At 46.9% G+C, this 23,979-nt stretch overlaps 1 protein-coding gene across 2 annotated transcripts in view; it reads left to right on the forward strand.

The window, feature by feature from the left end:
• The first annotated feature begins 34 nt into the window (after positions 1-34).
• The window catches only part of PTDSS1 (phosphatidylserine synthase 1), a 72,938-nt gene continuing 48,993 nt past the window's right edge, over positions 35-23,979 (forward strand). The window contains exons 1-2 of one of the 2 annotated variants that reach the window (XM_070075329.2): positions 35-544; positions 14,162-14,253. In XM_070075329.2, coding sequence (XP_069931430.1) covers positions 366-544; positions 14,162-14,253 — 271 coding nt within the window. In that variant the 5' untranslated portion in view covers positions 35-365. The remainder of the gene's footprint in view (positions 545-14,161; positions 14,254-23,979) is intronic. The other variant, XM_070075330.2, reaches the window with a different exon arrangement.

Raw genomic sequence — 23,979 nt, forward strand, 5'->3', positions numbered from 1 at the left:
GGGGGTGGGGCGCCGCGGGCTATGAGCCAGGGAAGAATCCGCCAGAGGCCGCGGCTGCCTTGCTTGTGCTGCTTCTTCCTCGTGCTCCGTGCATTGTGAGTCTGTACGCTCCGGGAGGGCCTAGAGAAGCCCAGCCAGAGGGCCAGCCGCTTGTTGGCCGACGACGCCCCCCTCTCCGGAGGTCGCGTTGCCAGCGCCGCGACCCCGCCCTCCCGCGCCTGTCCTTCCCTGCGCTCCCAGCTTGTGCTGGGCGCCAGACGCGGCCCCGGCGTCCGGCTGCTCGCCCGCTGTGGCTCGTGTTCCCCGCGGTCCCAGCCTCCGCGGGCCGGGGCCGCAGCCTCCGCGGCAGGACGGGGAGGCGGGCCATGGCGTCCTGCGTGGGGAGCCGGACCCTGAGCAAGGATGATGTGAACTACAAGATGCATTTCCGGATGATCAACGAGCAGCAAGTGGAGGACATCACCATCGACTTCTTCTACCGGCCTCACACCATCACCCTGCTCAGCTTCACTATCGTCAGCCTCATGTACTTCGCTTTCACCAGGTGAGACGGGCTGGGCCGCGCCCGAGGGCGAAGGGAAGAGGCGGGGGGCGGGCGGTGTTGGGGAAGGTGGCCCGGCGTGGCTCCAGGAGTAGGCAGCTGACTGGCAGCGCGGCGCGCACACTAGCGGACCCGCCGCCCACGCAGCTCTTCCACTGCATGCCCAGCCCACCCCCCAGCCCGCGCCCCACCCTTGCCCGTCACTACCACTTTGCCCATGCAGCACCTCCGGCCGCACCAGGAACACGCGGGTCACCCAGCACGGTCACCCCCGCACCCCACCCCACCCCCACAGCACTCAGCATCACTCCACTCATCACAAGGGCCCCCTCTTGTGCGTCCCCTCCAGCCCCGGTCTCTACCCTGCACACCGGATGAATCATCCGGTACGCACCACTTTCTGCACACACCGCTCCACACAGAAAACACCCCACTACACAGCTCCTGCACGCACCACCCACAGGCCCAGGACACAACCTAGATCCCTTCCAGTGCAGTTCCTCCACTATTAAGCATTACCTGCCACGCGCAAATAATACACAGGTTAGGTGCACCCCCACGGTCTTTCTGTGCAGCCGCTTCCCATATGCCTTGCACGTCAATCATCCAACACAACCCTTCCCCCAGCCTCAAACAATACCAGCTATACCACAAACTGCCGCTCCAGACACACATCGCAGAAGACCTTTCTCATCCTGCCCAACCCAGTTCCCATCACCTCCTGTGCACGCTGCTACATAGACACCAGCCCACCGCATGTCACACAGTGTGATGTCACACACCCCTAATGTACATGCAAGGAAGAGGCTTTGTCAAGCAGTTACCAGTTACCATGTTGCCTGCTGCATGGTAAATACCTAAACCTCACAGGACATAACACAACCCTCTTAGCCTGAAAACACACACAGGTGCTCCAAGCAATTCATAACCCAACTCTGGACAGCCACAGGGTGTAACTCTGTGGCCCTCTGCCGGGGCCCATCTGGTGCAACCGAGGGAACTCGTTCCCCACTGGTTCATAATGGAACACACATGGTTTTGCTATGTCTGCATTTCTGTTTTCTGAATGAACCTCCTTAGAGAAAGGAAAGTCATGCTTACTGCACCATTATGGCTTAAAAACTAACCCAGTAGGTGGTACAGATGTACAATTATGTCAGTTACTTGTCTCCCAGCTGTTTGATCCAGCGATCAGCAGAAAATGTGTAGGGGTATTTTTTGGTGGTCACAAGCCTGAGGGAATGGTTAGTGGTAATGGGAGATATGTTAAAGGATGGTAAATGTAGTGTGACCTGTGGGACAGCATTGGATGACAAAGAATGAATTGTCCCATATACCTGCATGCACACACTTGAGTCCTTCATCTTTGCAGGAAATGGATTTCGTCCCCCATGACATTTGCTCCCTATCTCCATAATCCACTTGACTCTTGGTTCTTATTATGCAAGTGTTTCTGTGTGTGTGAATCTACCTGAAGGTATGAGGGAGAGGTAGCAATTGCTTTCTCTTTAATGACTGAGTGATATTGCAACTGGTCTAGTGAAGTGTGCAAATGCTGTGTAGCACAGTGAGACCAGACCTTCCCACACTATCTGACCACCTTCGGGAAACATGGAAATACAAGTTTCTTTTTGTACACAATGTTTTTGAAATCTAAGCATAGATTGTTTTCATAATAACACATTTTTTTCTTGAACTTTTTGAAGACCCCTGATATTTCTAACTTTGGAGAGAAATCAGGATTGTCCCTAATTATGGTGACATTACCCTCAGTTACTTGATAATGTCATTTGATTTTACTACTTAGTAGCTATGTTGCTACTTCATTTTTCTAAGCCTCAGTTTCCATATTTGTAGGAAAAATGAAAATACTAATACCTCCTTGGGTTGTCTGTTGCGAGAATTAATCTTTTTAAATGAGCTGTGCTAAACTCAGCGCATGGCAAATGTTAAGTGCTGTGGTAGTCGTGAGTTGCTCTATGGTTTCATTGTATGCCAATGCCTTCTAAATCATATTTCCTATTGAAAGACTATGTACTGTGCTCTGTAATTGAGAAAAAGAGGCATTGGGAAAATGGACATCGAATAGCACGCATGCCCGTTTCACATTAGCTTCATTTTAACTTCGTCTAATGTTTGGGTTTGCAATGATGGAATCAGTGAGGGAGATTCTTTGGAAACTAGAAAAATAATTTGGTATTGTTTTTTAAAATAGAGAAGCAAAAATGAACAATCTGTTTTAACCTTTATCTCGAGTTTTATTCTAAGCCCTTTCAAAGTAGAGCCCTCTTCCACTCTCCTAATACAGAAAGTCATTTTCTATTGGAATTTCCCTTTTATACTGTATTCTGCCAAAGCAGTTGATATATTGCAGTAGTGAGAGGATAGAAATGAATATGAATCTTAACAGTTTGTCAAGAGTAATAGAAAAATCATAATTTGAACCTCAGACTGGTCTTTCAAAAAATGATAACAATTTTATTTCTTCCACTAATTTTGTAAAGAGACAAAAATCACATTATCAAGAACCAGTTAATAACAAGTTTCTCCTTGTATGAAATCATAAGCACCATTGATAGAATTAGTACTACTGTATCTTGCTCCTTTTCTTATACTGATTTGTGACCCTTTTAAGTGGAACATTACAGTGATAGCTCTATCCTCTTCCATAAAGATTGAAAGTAATGACTTCTTTAATGAGAATTATTCATTTTATGCTCATTCATAATCATCTCCATCCATTACCGTGTACTTGTTTTATAAGGATTTTAGTTGAGTAACTGTTCAGTGTATTTCTTTCAGGAAAACTTTAAAATACTTGTATGGCTTCAAGTTTGTTTAGCAAATCCAGATGTCTGAGAGAACAGAGAATGAGTCCTTTTGGGTTGTCATATTCCCAGTATGTAAGAAACAGAACTTGAGTAATGTCCCATATGCAGACAGCCAGCAAGAATTTAGGATTGTGAGGATTGGACACCTTGCACTGAAGTCTGAGACAAGTTTGGATTTGTCAAGTAGTTCTTTTGTTAGCAAGTAGGCCAACTCACTGTTAAGCCATAGCTGTAAAACTCCCCTTCCCTATCACCATAGTTTAAGCCAGATGCTCCCTAATCATTTTCCCAAGATTTGAGGAAACTCATTTTGCCTAATTTTTTTAAAGTAGATGCTTTGGCCTGTCTTGGAAGTTTGTGCAGGGAAGTGGGCCAAGGGAAGCCTTCATCTCAAGCTCAGGGTGTGACAGTTCCTGCAGTGCCCTCCTGTTGACTCTGCTGCCAGAGGATGGTAAATGTGGAAATATTGGATGGCATTAACTTAAAAAAACTTGAGCTTTAGATTTAAAATCTGTTAAATCACATTCATGGAGGCCTACCTGTCCTGAAGAAGCACCTGCATTACGTGGTGGTGCCTGTTCTAGCACTTGTCCAGCAAAAAACCTAGAGAAGAGTGCTTTCCTGCAGGTCGCCATACCTACGTGGTTGTCAGTTTATCTACACTGGCTTTCTTCTTGATAGGGCACTAAGGAGACAGGTGGGACAGGGAAATGGACAGCTTTTGATTTAGTTATTCTTACTTATTTGTTAACAATGGTTTTAACTGCATTTCCTTATTGGGTTTGGAACTCCAGTTCTTCATATCACTGGGCCATACTTCTGGCCTTTCGTGTAGCTTGGCTCTTGGCTATGTGCCAGCCTTCCCTGTCCTTTCTCTTCCTACCACTTAAGTTCCCATTAGCAAACATCTCCTGATGCTGCTGATTCAGTTGCCTTGGTCCTATTTCCTTATGTGCATCGTGTTTCTGCTTTCCCAATAACAGAAGCCCTGGATGTCCTTGTTCCCTGACATCAACAATATCAAGCATCTAACATTTCTCCTCCCCACTTACTATTGGAATCATATTTTTATTAAATTTATTTTATTTTATTTTTTTTTTGACAGGCAGAGTGGACAGTGAGAGAGAGAGAGACAGAGAGAAAGGTCTTCCTTTGCCGTTGGTTCACCCTCCAATGGCCGCCGCTGCAGCCGGCGCACCGCGCTGATCCGATGGCAGGAGCCAGGAGCCAGGTGCTTTTCCTGGTCTCCCATGGGGTGCAGGGCCCAAGCACCTGGGCCATCCTCCACTGCACTCCCTGGCCATAGCAGAGAACTGGCCTGGAAGAGGGGCAACCGGGACAGAATCCGGCGCCCCGACCGGGACTAGAACCCGGTGTGCCGGCGCCGCAAGGTGGAGGATTAGCCTATTGAGCCACGGCGCCGGCTGGAATCATATTTTTATTAAATTTAAATAATCATCTTGTATACCTCTTCTTATACTAATTTCTAGTGTTTTGTATCTCTAATAAGATTATAAATCTACTAAAGGGTGAAACATGCCAGGTATTTCTTTGGGATCTTCTTAGTGAATAGGCACTTTATTTATTTGGGTTCAATTGTGCCTTAAAGTCCCAAAGAGATTTTATAACTAGGAATTGCTGTCTCTCAGATGCCTCTGTAGTATGTAGCCTTAATTCAGGTTGCTTTGTTTTAAATAATTGTGTTTTGCAGTCTAGGTAAAACTCTGTCACCAGACATCACATCATTTCTCCTGTGATATAATCCATTTGCCCCAGATTTCTGTAGGGAAGTTAACAGTTTTTCAGTCTCAGCTAATTCAGAAAGCAGGACTAGTCCAGGGAGCCTTGGCTTCTTTCTTAGCCCCGGAGTCTCTGTTCGTTCAATCCAACAGTGCCTGTTCCACATAGCCTAGGTCTCTGACATCCCGGAGTTCACCTCCTGGTTTCTCTTCAACAGGTCTCCTTGAGTACTGATTGCTTTCAGGGCTGTTCTCCTCTTTGCTTTCCCAAGCCTTAGCCTGGCTCACTTCATGTAGAAGATCTGGATTGAGATGTAAGCTCTTGACTTTGGCCTTGCCCACCGCGAGCTGTTGCAGGCACTTGGGAAGTGCACCAGTGGTTGGGGATAGCATACTTCCCAGCTCCCTGCAGTCTGCCCCTCACTGCTGCCCTCATGATCTTTAGGACAAAACAGTGATCCCATCTGGCCTCTGCTTGGGGGCACTCCCTGGCTGCGCACCCTTTGGAGGAAGGAGCTGTCTGGGCTCTAAAGTGTTTTCCATAGAGCAGACTACTTCTCCAGCTTTTCTCCTCCCCCACGTATCCACAGCTCACCCAGCAGCCCCAGCCAGCCCTTGACCCAGCACCCAGAGCTGTTGTCTCTGTGACTGGAACGCACCCTCCAGGGCCTCCTGTGCGCCCACAAACCCAGGGCATCCTTCACAATCCGTGTGGATCGTGCCCCTCCCAGACGGCTTTCTTGATGTGCCACGCAGTATGGAGGGAGAAATGTTTCCATGCTTTCACATACCTTTTACTGTCGTTTCTCTCACAAGTCAGCTCCTTGTGGCCTGATACCTTACCCATGCCAGGAAGGTACCCAGTGAACACTGAATAAATGGAATTAAGAAATCATTTATCCTGGAAGGACTTTCAGAGGTATCGCTCCTCTCCTCTCCTCTTTTAGTTGCTACCCGGCTGATCTCCTTGACAAGAATTATACCTACTATTACATGGAATGGGTGTGGTATGAAAGATAATACCGACGCTAGTTAACATCTGTCTACGGGTAACCCAGGATTAAGTTTCCACTGGGAAAGAGGATTCTTAACAGTGACTGGTCTCCTAAACCCCACCTTATATGTCTCTATTTCAGGGGCCCGTATTAAAAGTAATGAAGGAGAAGATGGGAGGGGGAGGGACAGTTAACCTAGAAGCTGAGGTATTGTGATGAAGGCTAGATATCCCTGTCTGCCTGGCCCAAGGGAGAAAGCCTTAGTGAAAAATGGAGCGCAGGTAGATGGAGTTTGCCTTGGTTTCCTGGAATTGCCACAGCTGTAGTCAGATATTAAACCAGCACAGAATTTCCCTGCAGCCTTTGTGTGTGGTTTTTTTTTTTTTTTTTTTTTTTTTTTTTTTTATTTAAACTCAGGGCTTTGCTTAACTTTTACTGCTTTTTAGGACATGGTCTCTTTGGATAGTTCCCCTTACTAGTTGAAGCAGTGTTCCACAGAAGGAGTTCAGAGTCTGAAAAGTTGATTGGGCTTTTTGCTACTTGCTGCTGGTCTCAATAGGCCTTCTTAGCTAACCCTCTACAGGGGGACAGGAAAGTCGCTGTCAGTGGATCCTATGACTCCTCATCCCCTCAGTGGAGCCTCCTGGCCACTCTGCTCTATCATCTTGCTCCTTCCCACCACCCAGTACACTGAGGATGCCTACCTGTGCCCAGCACGGTGTTGGCCACCAAAGGTGCCTTCGGGGAACGTGTGTCCTGGCGAGCTGAAACTACAGTCTTAGTTTAAGCTGCACGTTCAGTATCTTGACTGTGGTCTGAGCTATTCTGGCACAGGTGTACCTCCGGGGGTTAGCAGAGAGGGAAGAGGACTTAGCCTCCTTCTGCCTGTATGTCTGTGTCATTATTGGCGAATGTGGCAACCTTGGCTGGAATCAGCATTCCACAGATGCTGGCACTGGCTTCACTCTGCCTGGATGTGTGTAACTGGGCGAGCCAGACCAAGAGCTTCGTTTTCATCCTTGAAACAAAGGTAACGCTCACCTTGTCTGTCCCCACAGAACCCTGGAACAGTTCAAAGACTAGCTGTGCAAGTTCTTTGCAAGTTCAGAGCACTAAAGACTTGGGTGCTTTCTTGTTAGTAGCTGCAGTAGACACAGGAAATAGCCCGGAAAAGCTAAAAGCCTTTTCTTTTCTTTTTCTATCTTTTTGTTGTTGTTGTTTTTGTCAGAAAGCAAAGTTTTAGTTGGCCAAAAATCTTGAGGCCAGGAAAAGTTGAGATGAGGACTAGACAGCCCCATCCACAAGTCATGATCTTCCCTGAGAAGTGAGAACCACACAGTATCCTGGCAGAGCCGGAGGAGACTGGGACAACCCCAGCAAAGGGCCAGTCACATGCAGACACCTGGAGTAGGGCTTTTTTTTTTTTTTTTTGGCTTCTCAGGCTAATGAGAAACAATTCTTATAGATGAAGAATATCTTTCTGGGGCAGGCATTTGGCACAGCTGGTAGAGTTCTACATGGGAGGCCCTTATCCTGAATCAGAGTGCCTGGGTGTGAGTGCCTAGGTGCCAGCTTCCTGCTAATACCTGCCCTGGAAACAGCGGTGATGACTCAGGTATGTGTATCCCTGCCCACCCATGTGGGAGATCTGGATTGAGATGCAAGCTCTTGGCCTTGGCCTTGGCCTTGCCCAGCACCAGCTGTTATGGGTATTTGGGAAGTGAACCAGTAGATGGGAGATCTGTCTCTCTCTCCCTCCCTCCCTCCCTCCCTCCCTCCCTCTGTGTGTGTGTGTGTGTGTGTGCATGGATTATTGGAGTTTGGAGAGAACGGACTCACAGCAGCCCTTACCAGGACTCAACCTGAGTTGTGCTCAGGTTGTTTTGAGTTCAACAAGTATTGTCTGTCACACTTTGTTTTTCTGTGCACTCACCACTTATAAGAGGTTTCTGTGTGCCAAGGCTACATACTCTAGGCTCAGAGAACGCATCTAGAATGTGAAGCTGAGGCCTAGAAAGTCCGATAACTCAGATTTCCTCGTAAGCTTTACCAGCCCACCCCACAATCTTTTACTGCTGGAGTTTGGTCTTCCTGTACTGTATATTTTCAATTTAGCTAAAGACCTCACTGTCCATCTAGGATAGATTTTGTTTTCTAATTAAGCACATGGAAAACTGCTGAATTTTTGGATCCTCAGCTATTTTTTTCAGATTTTCTACCAGACCTTTTTTTCCATCTGATAGTAGACCATCCGTTTGAACCCCTCTTTCTAATACAGTTGCTTGGAATTTAAAAAATTGCAATTTTATTGTTGCAGCGGGTTAAGCCACAGCTTAGGTCTCCTGCATCCTATATTGGGAGTGCCAATTCAAACCCTGGCTACTTCAGTCCCAACTTCCTGCTAACACATCTTGGGAGTCACGGATAATGGCTCAAGTGCTTGTGCCCCTGCCACCCATGTGGGAGACCCAGATGGAGCTCTGGGCCTCTAGTTTTGGCCTGGCCATTTGGGAGAGTGAGGCAATGGATAAAAGGTGTTTCTCCCACTCTCGCGCTTTCACTGTGCCTTTCAAGTAGATAAAAATAAACATTTTTCAAAAGAAATTCAGTGCTATATTTAAGCATTTTGATTTTAAATAGACTGATTTGGTAATTTACCATAGCTAGTCAATAAATAAAATAGTAATTAATTTTTTAAAAAGAGTGACATATTTATATTGCTTGAAATCCAGTATATACCAAAGGGGTGTGTGGTGAAAAGTCTCCCTGCCACACTCTCGCCAATCCCTCATTTCTCCTTTTTGGAGATATCTAGTGTCATCATTTGGTAATAGATTTCCAGAGACATTCTTTGCAGCATAAATTACAGCTTACAAGAGGGTACTTTTAAAAGTCTATGGAAAATTGAATTAAATGATGTTTATTTTGATGCAAAAATTTTTGGAATTCATGCGTTTAAGGGGTCTTAAAAAGATAATGGAAATGTGTTTTATGGAAAAATAGTGAATTTCAAAAATTTTTACACCAAATAAATTTATTTTTAAATTCTGTTTTCCATGAACTTTTTATGTGCCTTTTGTATGTCCATACATATCCTCGCTTGTATGCAAATTGTTGCTTATTATAGCCACTGTTGTACAATTTCCTTGATTTCTTCATATCTCTGAAGTTATTCTGAATCAGTTAATTCATGAAAAGTTCCTTCATTCTTTTTATGGTTGCTTTGTTTTCCCTTGTGAGACTGGACTATAATTCATTTTTTAAGTTTTATTGTAGTGCTTATTTACTTATTTTCACCTACTTAAAATGCAGAGCAACAGAGTTAGAGATCTTCTATCTGATGGTTGGCTCCCTGCATGTCTGTATTGGCCAGGACTGGGCCAGGTTGAAACCAGGAGCCTAGAATTCCATCTGGGTCTCCCACATGGGTGGCAGGGGCCAAAGTACTTGAGCCATCATATGCTGCCTCCCAAGATGCATTAGCAGGAAGCTGGATTGGAAGCAGAGGTGTCAGGACTCAAACCAGCACTCTGATATGGAATGTGGGGGCCCCAAATGGCAGTTTAGCCCATTGTACCATCACACCTGCCAAGACCATAATTTAATCAATCAATCCCTTTTTGGTGAGCATTTACTTGTTTTCAGTCTTTTACACGCACGTAATGCTGCAGTGAGCAACTTGGTGCATGTGTCATTTTTGCATAAGTTAAGAGTAGATCTGAAAGACACATTCCCAGAAGTGGGAGTCTGAGTCACAGGGCATGTCCATTTGTGCACTTAATATATTGCCAAATTGCCCTTCATAAAGGTGGTTTAAATTTATACTACACCAGCAAAGTAGTGTATCCTGGAGGAGCTTGTTCTATAATGGATAAAACCAGCTGGATCAAAGAAAGTAGTGTTTAGATTTCCACAGCAGTTCAGTCATTACATTGTACCTTTGTCGTACCTTTGTCAATAAGGTGGATTTACACAATGGTCTCACTTAGTTATTTTGTTTATCTCTTACCAGGAGTGAGGTTGAGCATCTTTTCATATCTCTGAGAGCAGTTGGATTTCCTGTTCTTTAAACAGTCTCTTCTCCTCTGCCTGTATTTATGTTTTCCACATACACCTGTTGTTCCTCCTGTTAATTGACATTGGAGGAAATGCCTTTGTGCATTAGAATTTATAGTGTTGCAAATACTTTTTTCTGAGTTTATCACTTTTCCTTTGGTTTCCTTACTGATTTCTTTACCATGCAAATGTATTGAGCTTTTCCCTTGTGACTTTTAGATTTTGCGTCTAAACTTGAGCAAGTTTTCTCCCCCATTGAACTCATTGGCATTTTGTTTGTTTGTTTGCTTTTTAATTCTCCCTCCCATTCTCCTAGTAATTTCTCTTTTTTAAACCTTTAACTCTTTGAGTCATCCAGGATATGTTTTGGTGTAAAGTGTGGGTTCTGGACTGATCCTTCTGTTTCCACACAGTATGTATTAATTTTAGCCTTGCTTTCAATTTGTGCCTTCCATATTGTGTGCCTTATTAAAGTCGCTTGTAACCAGGCTTTGCCTCTAGCATGAGTCAGACTGATTGAGCCTGTCTTGAAGTGACATCATCTTTTCATGAGGCAGCTTGGCACTGGGGAAGGCTCCTCATTATCAGGGTCTAGCTGACCTGATTTTGAATGCCATCTGCAGCCTCTTTACCTGCAACCTCTTAACCCATGCAGCCTGGGGCAAGTTACTGAACCTTTATACATCTTTGTAACCCCACATGGCAGATAATACCCTATAGGGTACATTTTTTTGTGACAGAGATAATGTTAACTGCCTGTTGGGTACCTGGCACATGGTGGATACTTGATAAGCAGGAGCTATTATTATTGTCCCCGTCATTACCAGTATCAGAAGGGTGATGTTGGTCTCCCCTGAGGACGGTGTGTTCCCCCACATGCAGCCATTCTTCTGTTTCTGGTGTTCCTGGAAACCGAATGTGGGACTTCCCTGCCTGAGCCAAACTCCATTGAAGGGACCTGGCCAGGATCAGGCTGGCATTTTTAGGGCCATGTTCATAACCTCTGGGCAAACATTCAGTTCTTAGGTGTCTATTGAAATAGAATTGCCCTTGGCTGGAAGTCTGCCTGATTCTGTAGGGTTTTTTTTTTTTTTTTTTTTAAAGATTTTGTTTCTTTGAAAGGCTGAATTACAGAGAAAGGGAGAGACACAGAAAGAAGGGGCAAATGATCTTTTTTTTTGGTAAGATTTATTTTTTTTAAAGATTTATTTATTTATTTGAAGTCAGAATTACACAGAGAGAGGAGAGGGAGTGAGAGAGAGAGAGAGCGCTTCCATCCAATGGTTCACTTCTCAATTGGCTGCAGTGGCTGGAGCTGTGCTGATCCGAAGCCAGGAGCCGGGAGCTTCTTCCAGGTCTCCCACGCAGGTGCAGGGGCCCAAGGACTTGGGCCATCTTCTACTGCTTTCCCAGGCCATAGTAGAGAGCTGGATTGGAAGAGGAGCAGTCAGATCTCGAATTGGCACCCATATGGGATGGTGGCCAGGGTGTTAACCCGCTGCGCAATGCGCCGGCTCTATTTTATTTCTTTGAAAGTTAGAACAACAGAAAGAGAGGGATAAACAGAGACAAAGAGATCTTCCATCTGTTGGTTCACTACCCAGATGGCCACAATGGTAGGACTGGGTCAGGCCAAAGCCAGGAGCCTGGAACTCCATCCTGGTCTCCCACATGGGTGCAGGGGTCCAAGTACTTTGGCTGTCTTCCACTGTTTTCCCAGGTGCATTACCAGGAAGTTGGATCAAAAGTGGAACAGCCAGGACTCAAATCTGTGCTCATATGGGATGCCGGCATCCTAGGCAGCACCTTAACCCACTGTGCCACAATGCATGCTCCTTGTGGTTTGGTTTTGTAATGTGGTCTATGAAGTTAACAGCATTGGTTTGTAGTGGTATTTGGTGGTATAATGATGCTAGAAACATTGTATGCTCTCTCTTCTCAGAGCCTTTATTCAGTCCTGTTACAGTCTGGAAATTACTTAATTGGGTGAAGCAATTTAGCTGCCTAAGCAGATTTAAACCAACACCCTAGGATGTAGTCCTGTCCTAGGTAACTCGGTCTTGTCTCATTCCATGCCTCTTCACGTGATTTGATGCTCTAGACTTTTTTTCCCTACATAAGCTCGGTTTATTCTAAGATTTTTTAAAATCTCTTTTTCTTCAGTAGTAATTAATATTTGTGTTTTGAGGGGCTGGTGTTATGGTATAGTGGATTAAGCCACCATCTGCACTGCCGGCATCCCATATGGGTGCCAGTTCAAGTCCTGGCTGCTCCACTTCCAATCCAACTCCCTGCTAATGTGCTTGGGAAAGCAGCGGGGGATGGCCCAGGTGCTTGAGTCCCTGCACCCACGTGGGAGACCCAGACTGAGTACCAGGCTTCTGGTATCAGCCTGGCCCAGCCCTGGCTGTCACAGCCCTTTGGGGAGTGAACCAGCAGATGGAAAATCTCTCAGTGTATATCCCGCCTCTCTCTGTAACTCTGCCTTTCAAATAAAATAAATCTTTTAAAAAATATATTTGTGTTTAGAAATTCTTTCACTGCAGTCTTTCCAGAGATAAATAATAGCCTCTTGTGGCCGGTGCCGCGGCTCACTAGGCTAATCCTCTGCCTTGCGGCGCCGGCACACTGGGTTCTAGTCCTGATCAGAGCACCAGATTCTGTCCCAGTTGCTCCTCTTCCAGTCCAGCTCTCTGCTGTGGCCCTGGAAGGCAGAGGAGGATGGCTCAAGTGCTTGGGCCCTGTGCCCGCATGGGAGACCAGGAGGAAGCTCCTGGCTCCTGGCTTTGGATCAACGCAGTGTGTCGGCTGCAGCGCACCAGTCGCAGTGGCCATTGGGTGCTAAACCAACAGAAAAGGAAGACCTTTCTCTCTGTCTCTCTCGCTGTCCACTCTGCCTGTCCAAAAAAAAAAAAAAAAAAGCCTCTTGTATTAATTTTAAATTCATTGCTACTAGTCTCTTTATATCTAAAATATTTTCTTCTATTCTGTTCCATAACACGTTTTCTGTCTGCCTATCCTATGTTTTTTAAAACACTGAACTTCCCTCTCGGCTTCTCAATAATTATCAATAATTCAGAAAGTTTTCTTGCTGTCTTATATTTCTGTTTTGCTCTCTTTTGTTTCTCTTGAGCCCTGATTGCATCACTAGACTCTTCTCTTTTTAATGTAAACTGTCAAAGCCTATTTCTTTCCCACTTCAATGTTGAGAAAGCTTCTATTTGGGAAACTGTACTTGGTCTTATATAATAAATGTTCTCTGTAATCAATATGCAGTCCATAAATACATACTGAGTGCCTTTGTGGAAGACTAAGAGTATACAATTGAATAATTCCCTGTATCAGAAGTTTACCTTCTATGGGGAAGATGGATTACGTGAGCCAACAAATGGGGTCATTTCAGTCCCTGGGGTCTAGGAGGGAATGGATGCAGCAATACAGTGGAAATGACAAGGCACAGGAGGAACAAGGTTCTCCTCCTTTCTCGACCATTCTTTTGCTTTTTAAACCTTGTGTTTTGTTTTCTTTTAACTTCTCACATTGCTTAGATAGCCAAGTGCCCATTTTTAAGAACTGATTATGTAATCTCATTGTATTGTCTTCTTCCTTATAATGTTATGCTTCCTGAGTCCTGAAAAATTTCTTTTGCCACAGTTTGCATCATGAAGGTCATTTTCAGTTATTCTTCAAACCAGACAACTTTCCTGCAGACTAAACCTTACCTTCTGACTATTTAAAGAACAGTGATTCTCAGGCATCTGTCAGAAGAGAATGTATGCTGGTGTGCGAGGTTGCCGACTGTTTCTCATAACTACAGGACTTTAACAGGAGAGTGTCTGACTTTAGGAAGTGATAGTGTGTAGGAAGACGTTGTATGTAATAATTTTGTTCAGCAAAATAAAATCAGTGGTCTCCTAGTGTGTCTGTGGAAGTCTTGCTCCTTTGGGTTTACTGTTTAGATCTGGAAGTCAGTACTCAGTGTTGCTTTTCTGTTTTCAGGGATGACTCTGTTCCAGAAGACAACATCTGGAGGGGCATCCTGTCTGTCGTTTTCTTCTTCCTTATCATCAGCGTGTTAGCTTTCCCCAATGGTAAGTGATGTGATGATGTGTTATCATGTTTTTCCAGTGCGCTCTCCCCTTTCTTGTTTTTGAGATGCAAATCATCTAGAAGAACATCTAGAAGGTAGAGGAACCTGAGGGGCAGGTGTTCAGCCTAGTGCTTCAGATGCTGAGGCCCAGGGTGGGTATTGTGGAGCAGTGGGTTAAGCTGCCCTTTGGGATGCCTACATCCTGTTAAAGAATGCTGATTTGAGTCCTGGCTCTTCTACTTCCTCTCTCGTTTCCTGGCAATGTGCCTGGGAGGCAACAGATGATGACTCTAAGGACTTGGGTCCTCACCACCCATGTGTGCAACCCAGGTTGGGTACCAGGCTTCCTGACTTTGGCCTGGTTCAACTGTGGCTGGTGTGAGCATTTGGGAAGTGAATCAGCAGATGGGAGATCTCTCTCTTCTCTGTTTCTCACTCTCTCTCTCACTCTTTATTTATATATTTATTTATTTTTAAAGATTTATTTTATTGATTTCAAAGACAGAGTTACAGAGAGAGCTAGAGACAGAGAGAGAGGTCTTCCATCTGCTGGTTCACTCCCCAGATGGCCGCAATGGCCAGAGCTGCACCAATCCGAAGCCAGGAGCCAGGAGCTTCTTCTGGGTCTCCCACATGGGTGCAGGGGCCTAAGGACTCGAGCCATCCTCTATTGCTTTTCCAGGCCATATCAGAAAGCTGGATGGGAAGAGGAACAGCCAGGACTAGAACCGGTGCCCATATGGGATGCCAGCACTTGAGGCCAGGGCTTTAACTCGCTGCACCACAGCACAGGCTCCACCTCTCTCACTCTCTCAAATAAATAAATCTTAAAATATAAAATAAAAAAAGATATCCAAGTCCTACATTAGAGTACCTGGGTTTAATTCCTAGCTCAGGCTCCTGTCTCCAGCTTCCTATTAAAGTAGATCCTGAGAAAGTAATGGTAATGGCCCAAACTTGGGCCCCTGCCACCCACGTGGGAGACCCAGATGGAGTCACAACCTAACACCAGCTATAGCAGGCATTTGGGGATTGAATCACAGATGGGAGCTTGTGTTCTCTCTCCCCCTTTCCCTCTCTCCCTCTCTCCCTCTCCCCCTCTCTCTCCCTCTCCCCCTCTCCCCCTTTCCCTCTCCCCCCTCTCTCCCTCTCCCCCTCTCCCCCTTTCCCTCTCCCTCTCTCTCCCTCTCTCCCTCTCTCTCCCTCTCTCTCCCTCTCCCTCCCTCTCCCCCTCTCCTTCTCCCCCTCTCCCTCTCTCCCCCTCTCGCCCTCTCCCCCTTTCCCTCTCCCCCTCTCTCTCCCTCTCCCCCTCTCCCCCTTTCCCTCTCCCCCCCTCTCTCCCTCTCTCTCCCTCTCCCTCCCTCTCCCCCTCTCTCTCCCTCTCCCCCTCTCCCTCTCTCCCCCTCTCGCCCTCTCCCCCTCTCGCCCTCTCCCCCTGTCCCCCTCTCCCCCTCTCGCCCTCTCCCCCTCTCCCCCTTTCCCTCTCTCCCCCTCTCGCCCTCTCCCCCTCTCCCCCTTTCCCTCTCCCCCCCTCTCTCCCTCTCTCTCCCTCTCTCTCCCTCTCCCTCCCTCTCCCTCCCTCTCCCCCTCTCCCTCCCTCTCTCTCCTCTCCCCCTCTCCCTCTCCCCTTCTCCCTCTCTCCCCCTCTCGCCCTCTCCCTCCCTCTCCCCCTCTCCCTCCCTCTCTCTCCTCTCCCCCTCTCCCTCTCCCCTTCTCCCTCTCTCCCCCTCTCGCCCTCTCCCTCCCTCTCCCCCTCTCCCTCCCTCTCTCTCCCTCTCCCCCTCTCCCTCTCCCCCTCTCTCCCTCTCTCTCCCTCTCCCCCCTCCCCCTCTCCCCCTCTCTCCCTCTCCCCCTCTCTCCCTGTCCCCCTCTCCCCCTCTCTCCCTCTCTCTCCCTCTCCCCCCTCCCCCTCTCCCCCTCTCTCCCTGTCCCCCTCTCCCCCTCTCCCTCTCTTCTTCTCTCCCTCTTTCCCTCTCTCCCTCTCTCCCTCTCTCTCCTTCTTTCTCTGTCTCCTTGCCTATCAAATAAATAAATACCCAGTTGTTTGTAAGAGTTTGAATGTTCTGCAGCGTCAGTGGCACTGTTCTGAAGGCTGACCACCCATCCTGCTTTGTAGCCCTGTGGCCCTTGGGAGGCTCTCCAGGAGTGCTTCCCCTTCTATTCCATGGAGAGAGCAGACAAGGACTGTCATAAGGGTTAACTAAGTTGATGCATATCAACTCTATATTAGTCTGTTTTCCAGGGCTATAATGAAATACTCAAGGCTGAGTACTTTATAAAGAAAACAGTTTTATTTTGCTTACAGTTCTGGAACCTGAATGTCCAAACAGTGTTTTGTGGGCTCTCCCAAGGGCCGCTGGGCTACATAACATCAGGGCAAATGACACTGTGGCAGGAGCACGTGCAAGACAGACAGATCCCCTCAAGAGACAAGAAGCCAGAGAGACTAAGGAGAGGCCAGTCTTGTTTCTTTTTAATTTTATTTAAAGATTTATTTTATTTATTTGAAAGCCAGAGTTTCAGAGAGAGGTGGAGACAGAGAGAGAGAGAGAGAGAGAGAGACGTCTTCCATCCACTGGTTCACTCCCCAAATGGCTGCAATGGCTGGAGCTGAGCTGATCTGAAGCCAGGAGCTTCTTCTGGGTCTCCCACATGGGTGCAGGGGCCCAAGGAGTTGGGCCATCCTCCACTGCTTTCCCAGGTGCATTAGTAGGGAGCTGGACGAGAACTGGAGTAGTTGGGACTCTAACCGGCACCCATATGGGATGCCAGCGCTGCAGAGCAGGGCTTTAACCCTCTGCGCCCCAGGTCCAGGCCCCAGTCTTATTCCTTTACATTAATTCCTCCTGAGAGACAGCAGTGCTTCCTGTGACCTCTGTATAGTTCCCACCCCTTACATGTTCCGTCATCACAGCATCCCCATACCAAGGACCACACTACCAACACATGAACCCTTGGAAGACAAACCACGTGCACATCCTAGCGTGCTGTGAACAGTGATGAAATGGAAGCTCTCAGAATTAGCCGTTACTCTTTCTGTAGCTGTTTCTGTTATTATGAGCTGAGTCATAAAGTGCCCGGTTATTGCTGAGTTACTGCTCGCTTTTGCTGAGGGCTATAATGAATATTACTTAAATTATTTGTCCTCCCAAGTGACCTTTTATTACAGTTAACTTTGCTGATGATGCATTTGGGATATTTTCATCATCAGGGAAAAAATTAAACAATTATTACTGTGAATTTTACCCCCATTATGATTATACAGAGAGTGAGGCAAAGCTTTAAAAAAACGTTTGGGATTCTACCACACTTACGATTCCTCCCTCTCCTCTGAATTGTCCCTCATATAAAGTGCTTTATTTTTTCTCCCTTTCAGTACCTTTTCCATAGAATATTCTTTCTTTGTTCTCTGTAACCATTTCTAAATGCTTACTCTAGTATCCTGTTTCTTTTGTCTTAATGATATTGCAAAATGTTCCATTCTTTTTACAGGTTAAGCTGCATGGGCCCTACTCAGATTTTAAACATCACACTTTTTTTTTTTTAAGTCATTTTCTCCTGTTCTCTTGTGACAGGCTTTTTTTTTTTTTATATATATATTTCATTTATTTATTTGAAAGAGTTACACAGAGAGAGAGGGAGAGAGGTCTTCATCTGCTGGTTCACTCCCCAGTTGGCCACAGTGGCCGGAGCTGTACCGATCTGAAGCCAGGAGCCAGGAGCTTTTTCCGGATCTCCCACGTGGGTGCAGGGGCCCAAGGACTTGGGCCATCTTCTACTGCTTTCCCAGGCCATAGCAGAGAGCTGGATCAGAAGTGGAGCAGGCAGGACTTGAATTGGCACCCATATGGAACACTGGTACTGCAGGTGGTGGCTTTACCTGCTACACCACAGTCCTGGGAACATCACACTTTAAGATGTGTGTCTCCCATGGCCTCCTGTGCTGTTTAGTGGAGTCAGATGTGTAACATAAAAAGCTCAGCGTGAGTGGCATCAAATACTACCCCAGAAACATTCCATGGCCAGGCCTCCCTTCTTTCCAAGATGGTGGCAATGGAGTTTTATTTATTTAATTCTTTTAAGTAGTGCTGTGTTTATAAGAACATAGTGGTTTTTGCTATTAACATAATCCAGTAAAACCATGACTCTGATGGTTCTGGGAAGGCACAATGATTGAGGTGTTCAGGCAAGATGAACCTTGTGTGATAAAGTCATGGAATAAAGGAATACTGACCCTGCCACATAAATTCCCAACATCAAACAGCTTTCATGGGAGCCGGTGTTGGGCCCAGCAGTTAAGTTGCTGCTTAGGACACCCTGTCCCGCACTGGGCTACCTGAGTTTGATGCAGCTCTAGCTCTTGATTCCAGCTTCCTGCTGATGCACACCCTGGGAGGTGGTGGTGATGACTCAGGTAGTTGGGTAACTGTCACCCCCGTGGGAGACCTAGGTTAAGTTCCAGTTCTTGGCTTCGGCCCACTGGCCACTGGGGACATTTTGGGAGTGAATCAGCAGATGGGAATATACATAGGTTCTCTTAAATAATAATAATAATAATAATAAATTCTAAGCCAGATTTTTTGGCTATTTTCCATCACACAAACTCTTTAGATTTTTGCTTGGACATTATGTATCCCACTTTCTACAAGGATGCCTAAGAATACAGCTCACAATGGGAGGATGGTGCACTCCCTCACACCTCAGGTGTCAGCACACGGCAGATCACCTCCAGAGCCCCGGGGAGATTTTAGAGCTTGGGAAGTGAGTCGGTGACCATGCAGGTGGCAGTCCCTGTGTGCCAGCCTTCCCTCAGCCATTCTGCCTTCTGGACCCCTTACTTCTCAGTCATCAGTGGACACCACAACCATCACTGGTCCATCCCCTCTATTCCTACTTTCCTTTTCTTCCTCTGTCCCCTGTGCTATCTGTTTTTTCCTCCCCCTGTTAGTCAAGCAGACTGTGGAACCCGTACATGGTCAGGAAACAGATCAACCAAAGGCACCCAGTCTATTCTTGGAGGTATCACTTTCCTTGGCTGTGTTATTGGTTGATTGGTTCTCAGGGTTACTTCTGCATGGCTTTGAAGGTTTCTTTTTTTCTTTTTCTTATTTTTAAGATGTATTTATTTGAAAAAAACTACACAGAGAGAAGGACACACACACACACAGAATCTTCCATGTGCTGGTTCACTCCCTGATGATCACAATGGCCAGAACTGGACCCTAGCTGAAGCCAGGAATCAGGAGCTTCATCCAGGTCACCTACGTGAGTGGCAGAGGCCCAAGCACCTGGGCCATCTTCCACTGCTTTCTCAGGCTATTTAGCAGGGAGCTGGATCGGAAGTGGACCTGCACTCTCATGGGATGCTGGAGCCTCAGACGGTGGCCTTGCCTGCTGTGCCACAATGCAGGCCCCTGAATGTTTCTTCTTTGTTCTTCATTTTCATTTTTATAACTTGCTATTTCTGAGCCCAGAGCCATTTTGGAAGGCTGAGAGTGTCTCAGTAGCCATGGTTTTACAGCTGTACCCTTGGTGAAGCCTTAGTGGGAGCTGAGGCGTGGGGCTTCATCACCAGATGTTTTGCTTAAGATATCAAAGGTCAGGATTAAATCTGTTTGACGGAATATTGTGTGTGATCTCTGCTGGTTTTCCCTCGATTCCCTAATGAAGTCCTTTAATCTTCAAAGTTGACTTACCCTGCTCAGCCTGTGATGGTGGAACTGTGCTTCCGTTTTGATCTTGGGAAGACAAAAGGGAAGCTAGCTTGTCTTTGTGCTTGTCTTATCCTGGTTGTATGATCCTGGCCCAGCAGGGAGGGCCCCCGGAGCTGGTGTGGCTCAGCCTGCTCAGTTTACTGGTGAGAAAGCTGAAACCCCCAGCCCTCCATTGTCCCTGGAGGTCTCACAGCTGTTTCCAGGAGCCTGCTGTTAGGACTCCACCCCCGCAGTTTCCTCCCTTGGTGACCTTCTGGTTGTGTCTCGTATCAGGTTCATTGCCATGTGTTTTAGCCCTGTCTTCCTATATAAGAAGTTTCCATCTCTTCCTTTCCCTTCCTTCCTGTCAGCCTCCAGCTTTTCTTTTTCCCCAGAGTGGGGTTTAGTTGACCTGTACCTAGTGGGCACTGGATCCTGGAGAAGTTGGATGGGGGTTGAGTCTACCTTCCTCTGTTGCCCAACTGTGACTGGTACAAGCTAGAAAACTGATCTGAATCTTCTTTCTCTCTCCTCTTCTTACTTCGTTCCTGCTTTATCTTCCCTTCCCCTCCGCCCACTCGTCTGTAGGCAGAATGTGGTAAAACTGAAGTTACAGAAAGGTATAGAAGGGGACGGTGGAGGGCAATATGCTAGTAGTAGGGATCTGGGCATCAGTCAGGCGTATTAGTTCATTTTCTGTTGCTGTAAGAAAGTACCTGAAACTGGATGGTTTAAAGGAGAAAGGTTGATTTTGGCTCACAGTTCTGCAAGCTGGGGAGTCCAAGATGGATCAGGTGAGGGCCTTGAGCTGCTTTACACAAGCACACGTGGAAGAGACAAGATGTAGAGGCAGCCTTGCTCTATCACGGTCTACTCTGGGGGTAAATCATCCAGGCCCTTGCGAGCAAGGACTCATTGCTTTCCAGGAGAATTAACCCAGTCCCTAGGGGCCACATTCATGACCCCAACACCTCTTAAAGGCCTCACCTCCCACCAGCACCGCAATGGCAGTCAGATTTCAGCATGAGTTTGCCAGAGGACAAGCCATATTCAAACCATAGCACCAGGGCAGGAACTGGAGCAAGTCTTCTGAAGCCATGTGTTCCTGGAGAACACATTGTATCTACCTAGTGTGTTTCCTTAGTCAGTTACCTTTTACTTATGATTGCTAAGACTCTAAGTTCTCCATATGAAAGAATGTTGTTGAATGTGTTTAAGTTATGAATGGCTTTGGGAAGTGCCAGTGGAGATGGGGGAGCTGGCAGGGTACCCCTGGGGCAGGGCGCCCTTGAGCCGTGTGCTCCCCACCCAGAGCCAGTGTGCAGACTGCAGGCCTTCCCGGCATCACTTTGCCACTTGGTGGCTTGCTCCAGTCTTGTTACTGTATTTTCCCTCCCCCAACCCTTGGCACGTATTCTCAAATTAAATAATGAAAATGAAAAGGAGAAACAGCCTGCAACGTGCCCTGTCCTTCAGAGGCAGTTTTGGGGGCGTGCCTGCAGCGTGCAGCAGGCCTGAATGATTCTGTTCTGGCAACTTCAGCGCATCTCTCCTTGACCTAGTAAAGGCCAGCCCGCCTGTTCCCGGGGAGGCCCAAGTTTGCTTTGTGTCCCCTGTCATGTGTCTACTGTCAGAGGCGTGACTTCCCCCAGGCCATCTACGTGGGAGAGCTGGTCAACCCCAACAGAAAGGGGCCCTGGGTTCTTTCTGCAGAGTCTGTAAACAACAGCAAAAGCCCTTGACTTTCTCCATAGGGTTTTATAACAGTGTGGATGCTTTTGGCTACAAGTAATAGAAAACCCATCTCAAAGTGGTTTAAGCAATAAGGAAAATGTTTGCTTTCTTACACAACAGGTTCTCAAAGAGGCCTGCTCCCGGGCTGGCTGGTAGTACGGTCCAGGGGCCCGTGCAGGCCCAGCTCCTCCCTCTTTCTCCTTGGCCATGTGCAACACGTTGTGCTCATCCTGGGCCTCTCTGTCCTGATGACCAGTGTGGTGGGCAGTGTCTAGCAAGGCCAGGGGAACCGTTTTCTCTGGTGCATCTGCACGAGTAGATACCCAGTGGGTAGGATTTGTTGACTGGAAGAATAACAGGGGACTGAGAAGATCGCTTCGAATTCCCCGTGAGTCACATGGGAGAGGAGTGGACACTCAGAACTTCATGTGATGGTGCATGGAGTACACGGCAGGGTTAGGACCCCAGGTTCCTTTCTTCAGTTCTGGACGCAGCCAGAGGGAGCAGCCCAGAGGGCAGAGCAGGCGAAGGAGAGGACTGAGAGGCCAGCCGCACTTCCTCTCCCTGCTGTTGTGTCCTCCTGTCTCTCTTCTTTTCTGTTCTTTCCTGGCTCTCTTAATTTTTTTTTCCCTAGATGCTTTACCCCTATCCCATTATGGCAACTGATCCTCAAATGTGAGTATAATTTTAACTACCACACTACATCCCTGCAGTGAAATATAGAAACCTGTTTGAGCCTCCAGCTGGCTGTGAGATTTCTTTCAACAGGCAGATTTCTGGTATACTCTTGGGAGGGCTCCCTGGAGCTATGCCTGCACAGCCTGGCTTTATCTGTCTCTCCAGTGCCTGGTCTACAGTAGCATCTCAGTGAACACATGATCACAGCATTAGCCCTCTTGCTTCCATTATCTGCAAGAGAAACCCATTCAGCACTTAAAAAAAAAATTCTCTAGGTATGTATTTATTTGAAAGAGTGCCACAGACAGAGGGGCAGAGGTGGAGAGAGAGAGAGGGAGATCTACTGTGTTCCCTCCCCAAATGCCTGCAACAGTCAGGACTGGACCAGGATGAAGCCAGGAGCCAGAATCTCCATCCAGATCTCCCACGTGGTGGCAAGGTCTGAAGCACTGGGCCATCACCTGCTGCTGCCCAGGAGCAGGACACAGAAGCGGGGGCAGGACTGTGTCCCAGGCATTTTAGCGTGGGATGTGGGCATCCCAAGCGGCAGCTTAACCTGCTGTACCACAGTGCCCATTCCTCAGCACTTCTTTAAGGTATCATGAGGAGAGCAAATGCTAGTATTGTGGGATTTCCCTGAGCGTTTCATTCCGTGTGAGCCCCCGTCTCCTTGTTGTCTTCCTGGGTTCCTGTGTCCTTGATGTCTGAAACTGATCCGGAAGGCTCACCCATCTCTAAATAAAAAAGAGAAAGTTCCTGTGTTCCCCATTCTCTAGCTCCTGCTTCATTTCCTTTTTCTTGTTAAAACAAAAATCTTCCGAAGGTTTGGAATTTGTTTGGAGATCGTTTTCTCTGCCTATCTAAGGTTTTCCTAGAAGAAATTAAACTAGAATAACCATCAAGAGATGAAGCAGAAGGAGAAGCTGGCCTGTGCCTCCTGCCTGAGGATACAAATGCGTTGGACCTGTTGGACCAGGTCCCTCTGATTTTCCTAAGCTCATTCTCTTAAACATAATGATTCATGGGAGCAGCTGTTTCTATGAGTCAAGCAAGATATTTTCCAATTTCTGAAGTCCTTTTGCAAAGGCGAACTCTTCTCATGCCAAAGACACTGGGTGTCCATTGCTCATGGACTCAAGCTTGCTTCTAGTATCTGACTGAAAATCATGTATTCTAGATGTAGGGATGGATAGAGAAAAGAAAAGCTGTAGTTTTCAAATCTGCTCTACAAGGAAGCCACAGTCCAGAAGAAAGCTGCATTTGTTTTTGTGTCACACACCTTCCCCACTTCTCCTGAGTCATCAAGAACAAGAACATAAGTAACCTAATTGCAGATCCACCCAGTTCCATACAACAACAGCAGCAAAAACAAAACCCCATTATTTCTTTTGCTTGAGAGGCCAAGAGAGACAGACAAGAAGACCTTCCATTCATTAGTTCATTCCCCAACTGCCCAGGAGTTGGAAACTCAGTGTAGGTCTCCCACATGGGTCGCAGACACCCAAGTACTTGCATCGTCACCTGTTACTTTCCATGGTATGCATGCTTTAGCAGGAAGCTGGAATCTGGAGCAAAGCTGGGATTGGAACCCAAGCATTCCACACATGGGAGGTATGCACCCC

Source organism: Oryctolagus cuniculus, chromosome 6, assembly GCF_051225735.1.
Source record: "Oryctolagus cuniculus isolate XC-2025 breed Fujian yellow rabbit chromosome 6, ASM5122573v1, whole genome shotgun sequence".
NCBI lineage: Eukaryota > Metazoa > Chordata > Mammalia > Lagomorpha > Leporidae > Oryctolagus > Oryctolagus cuniculus.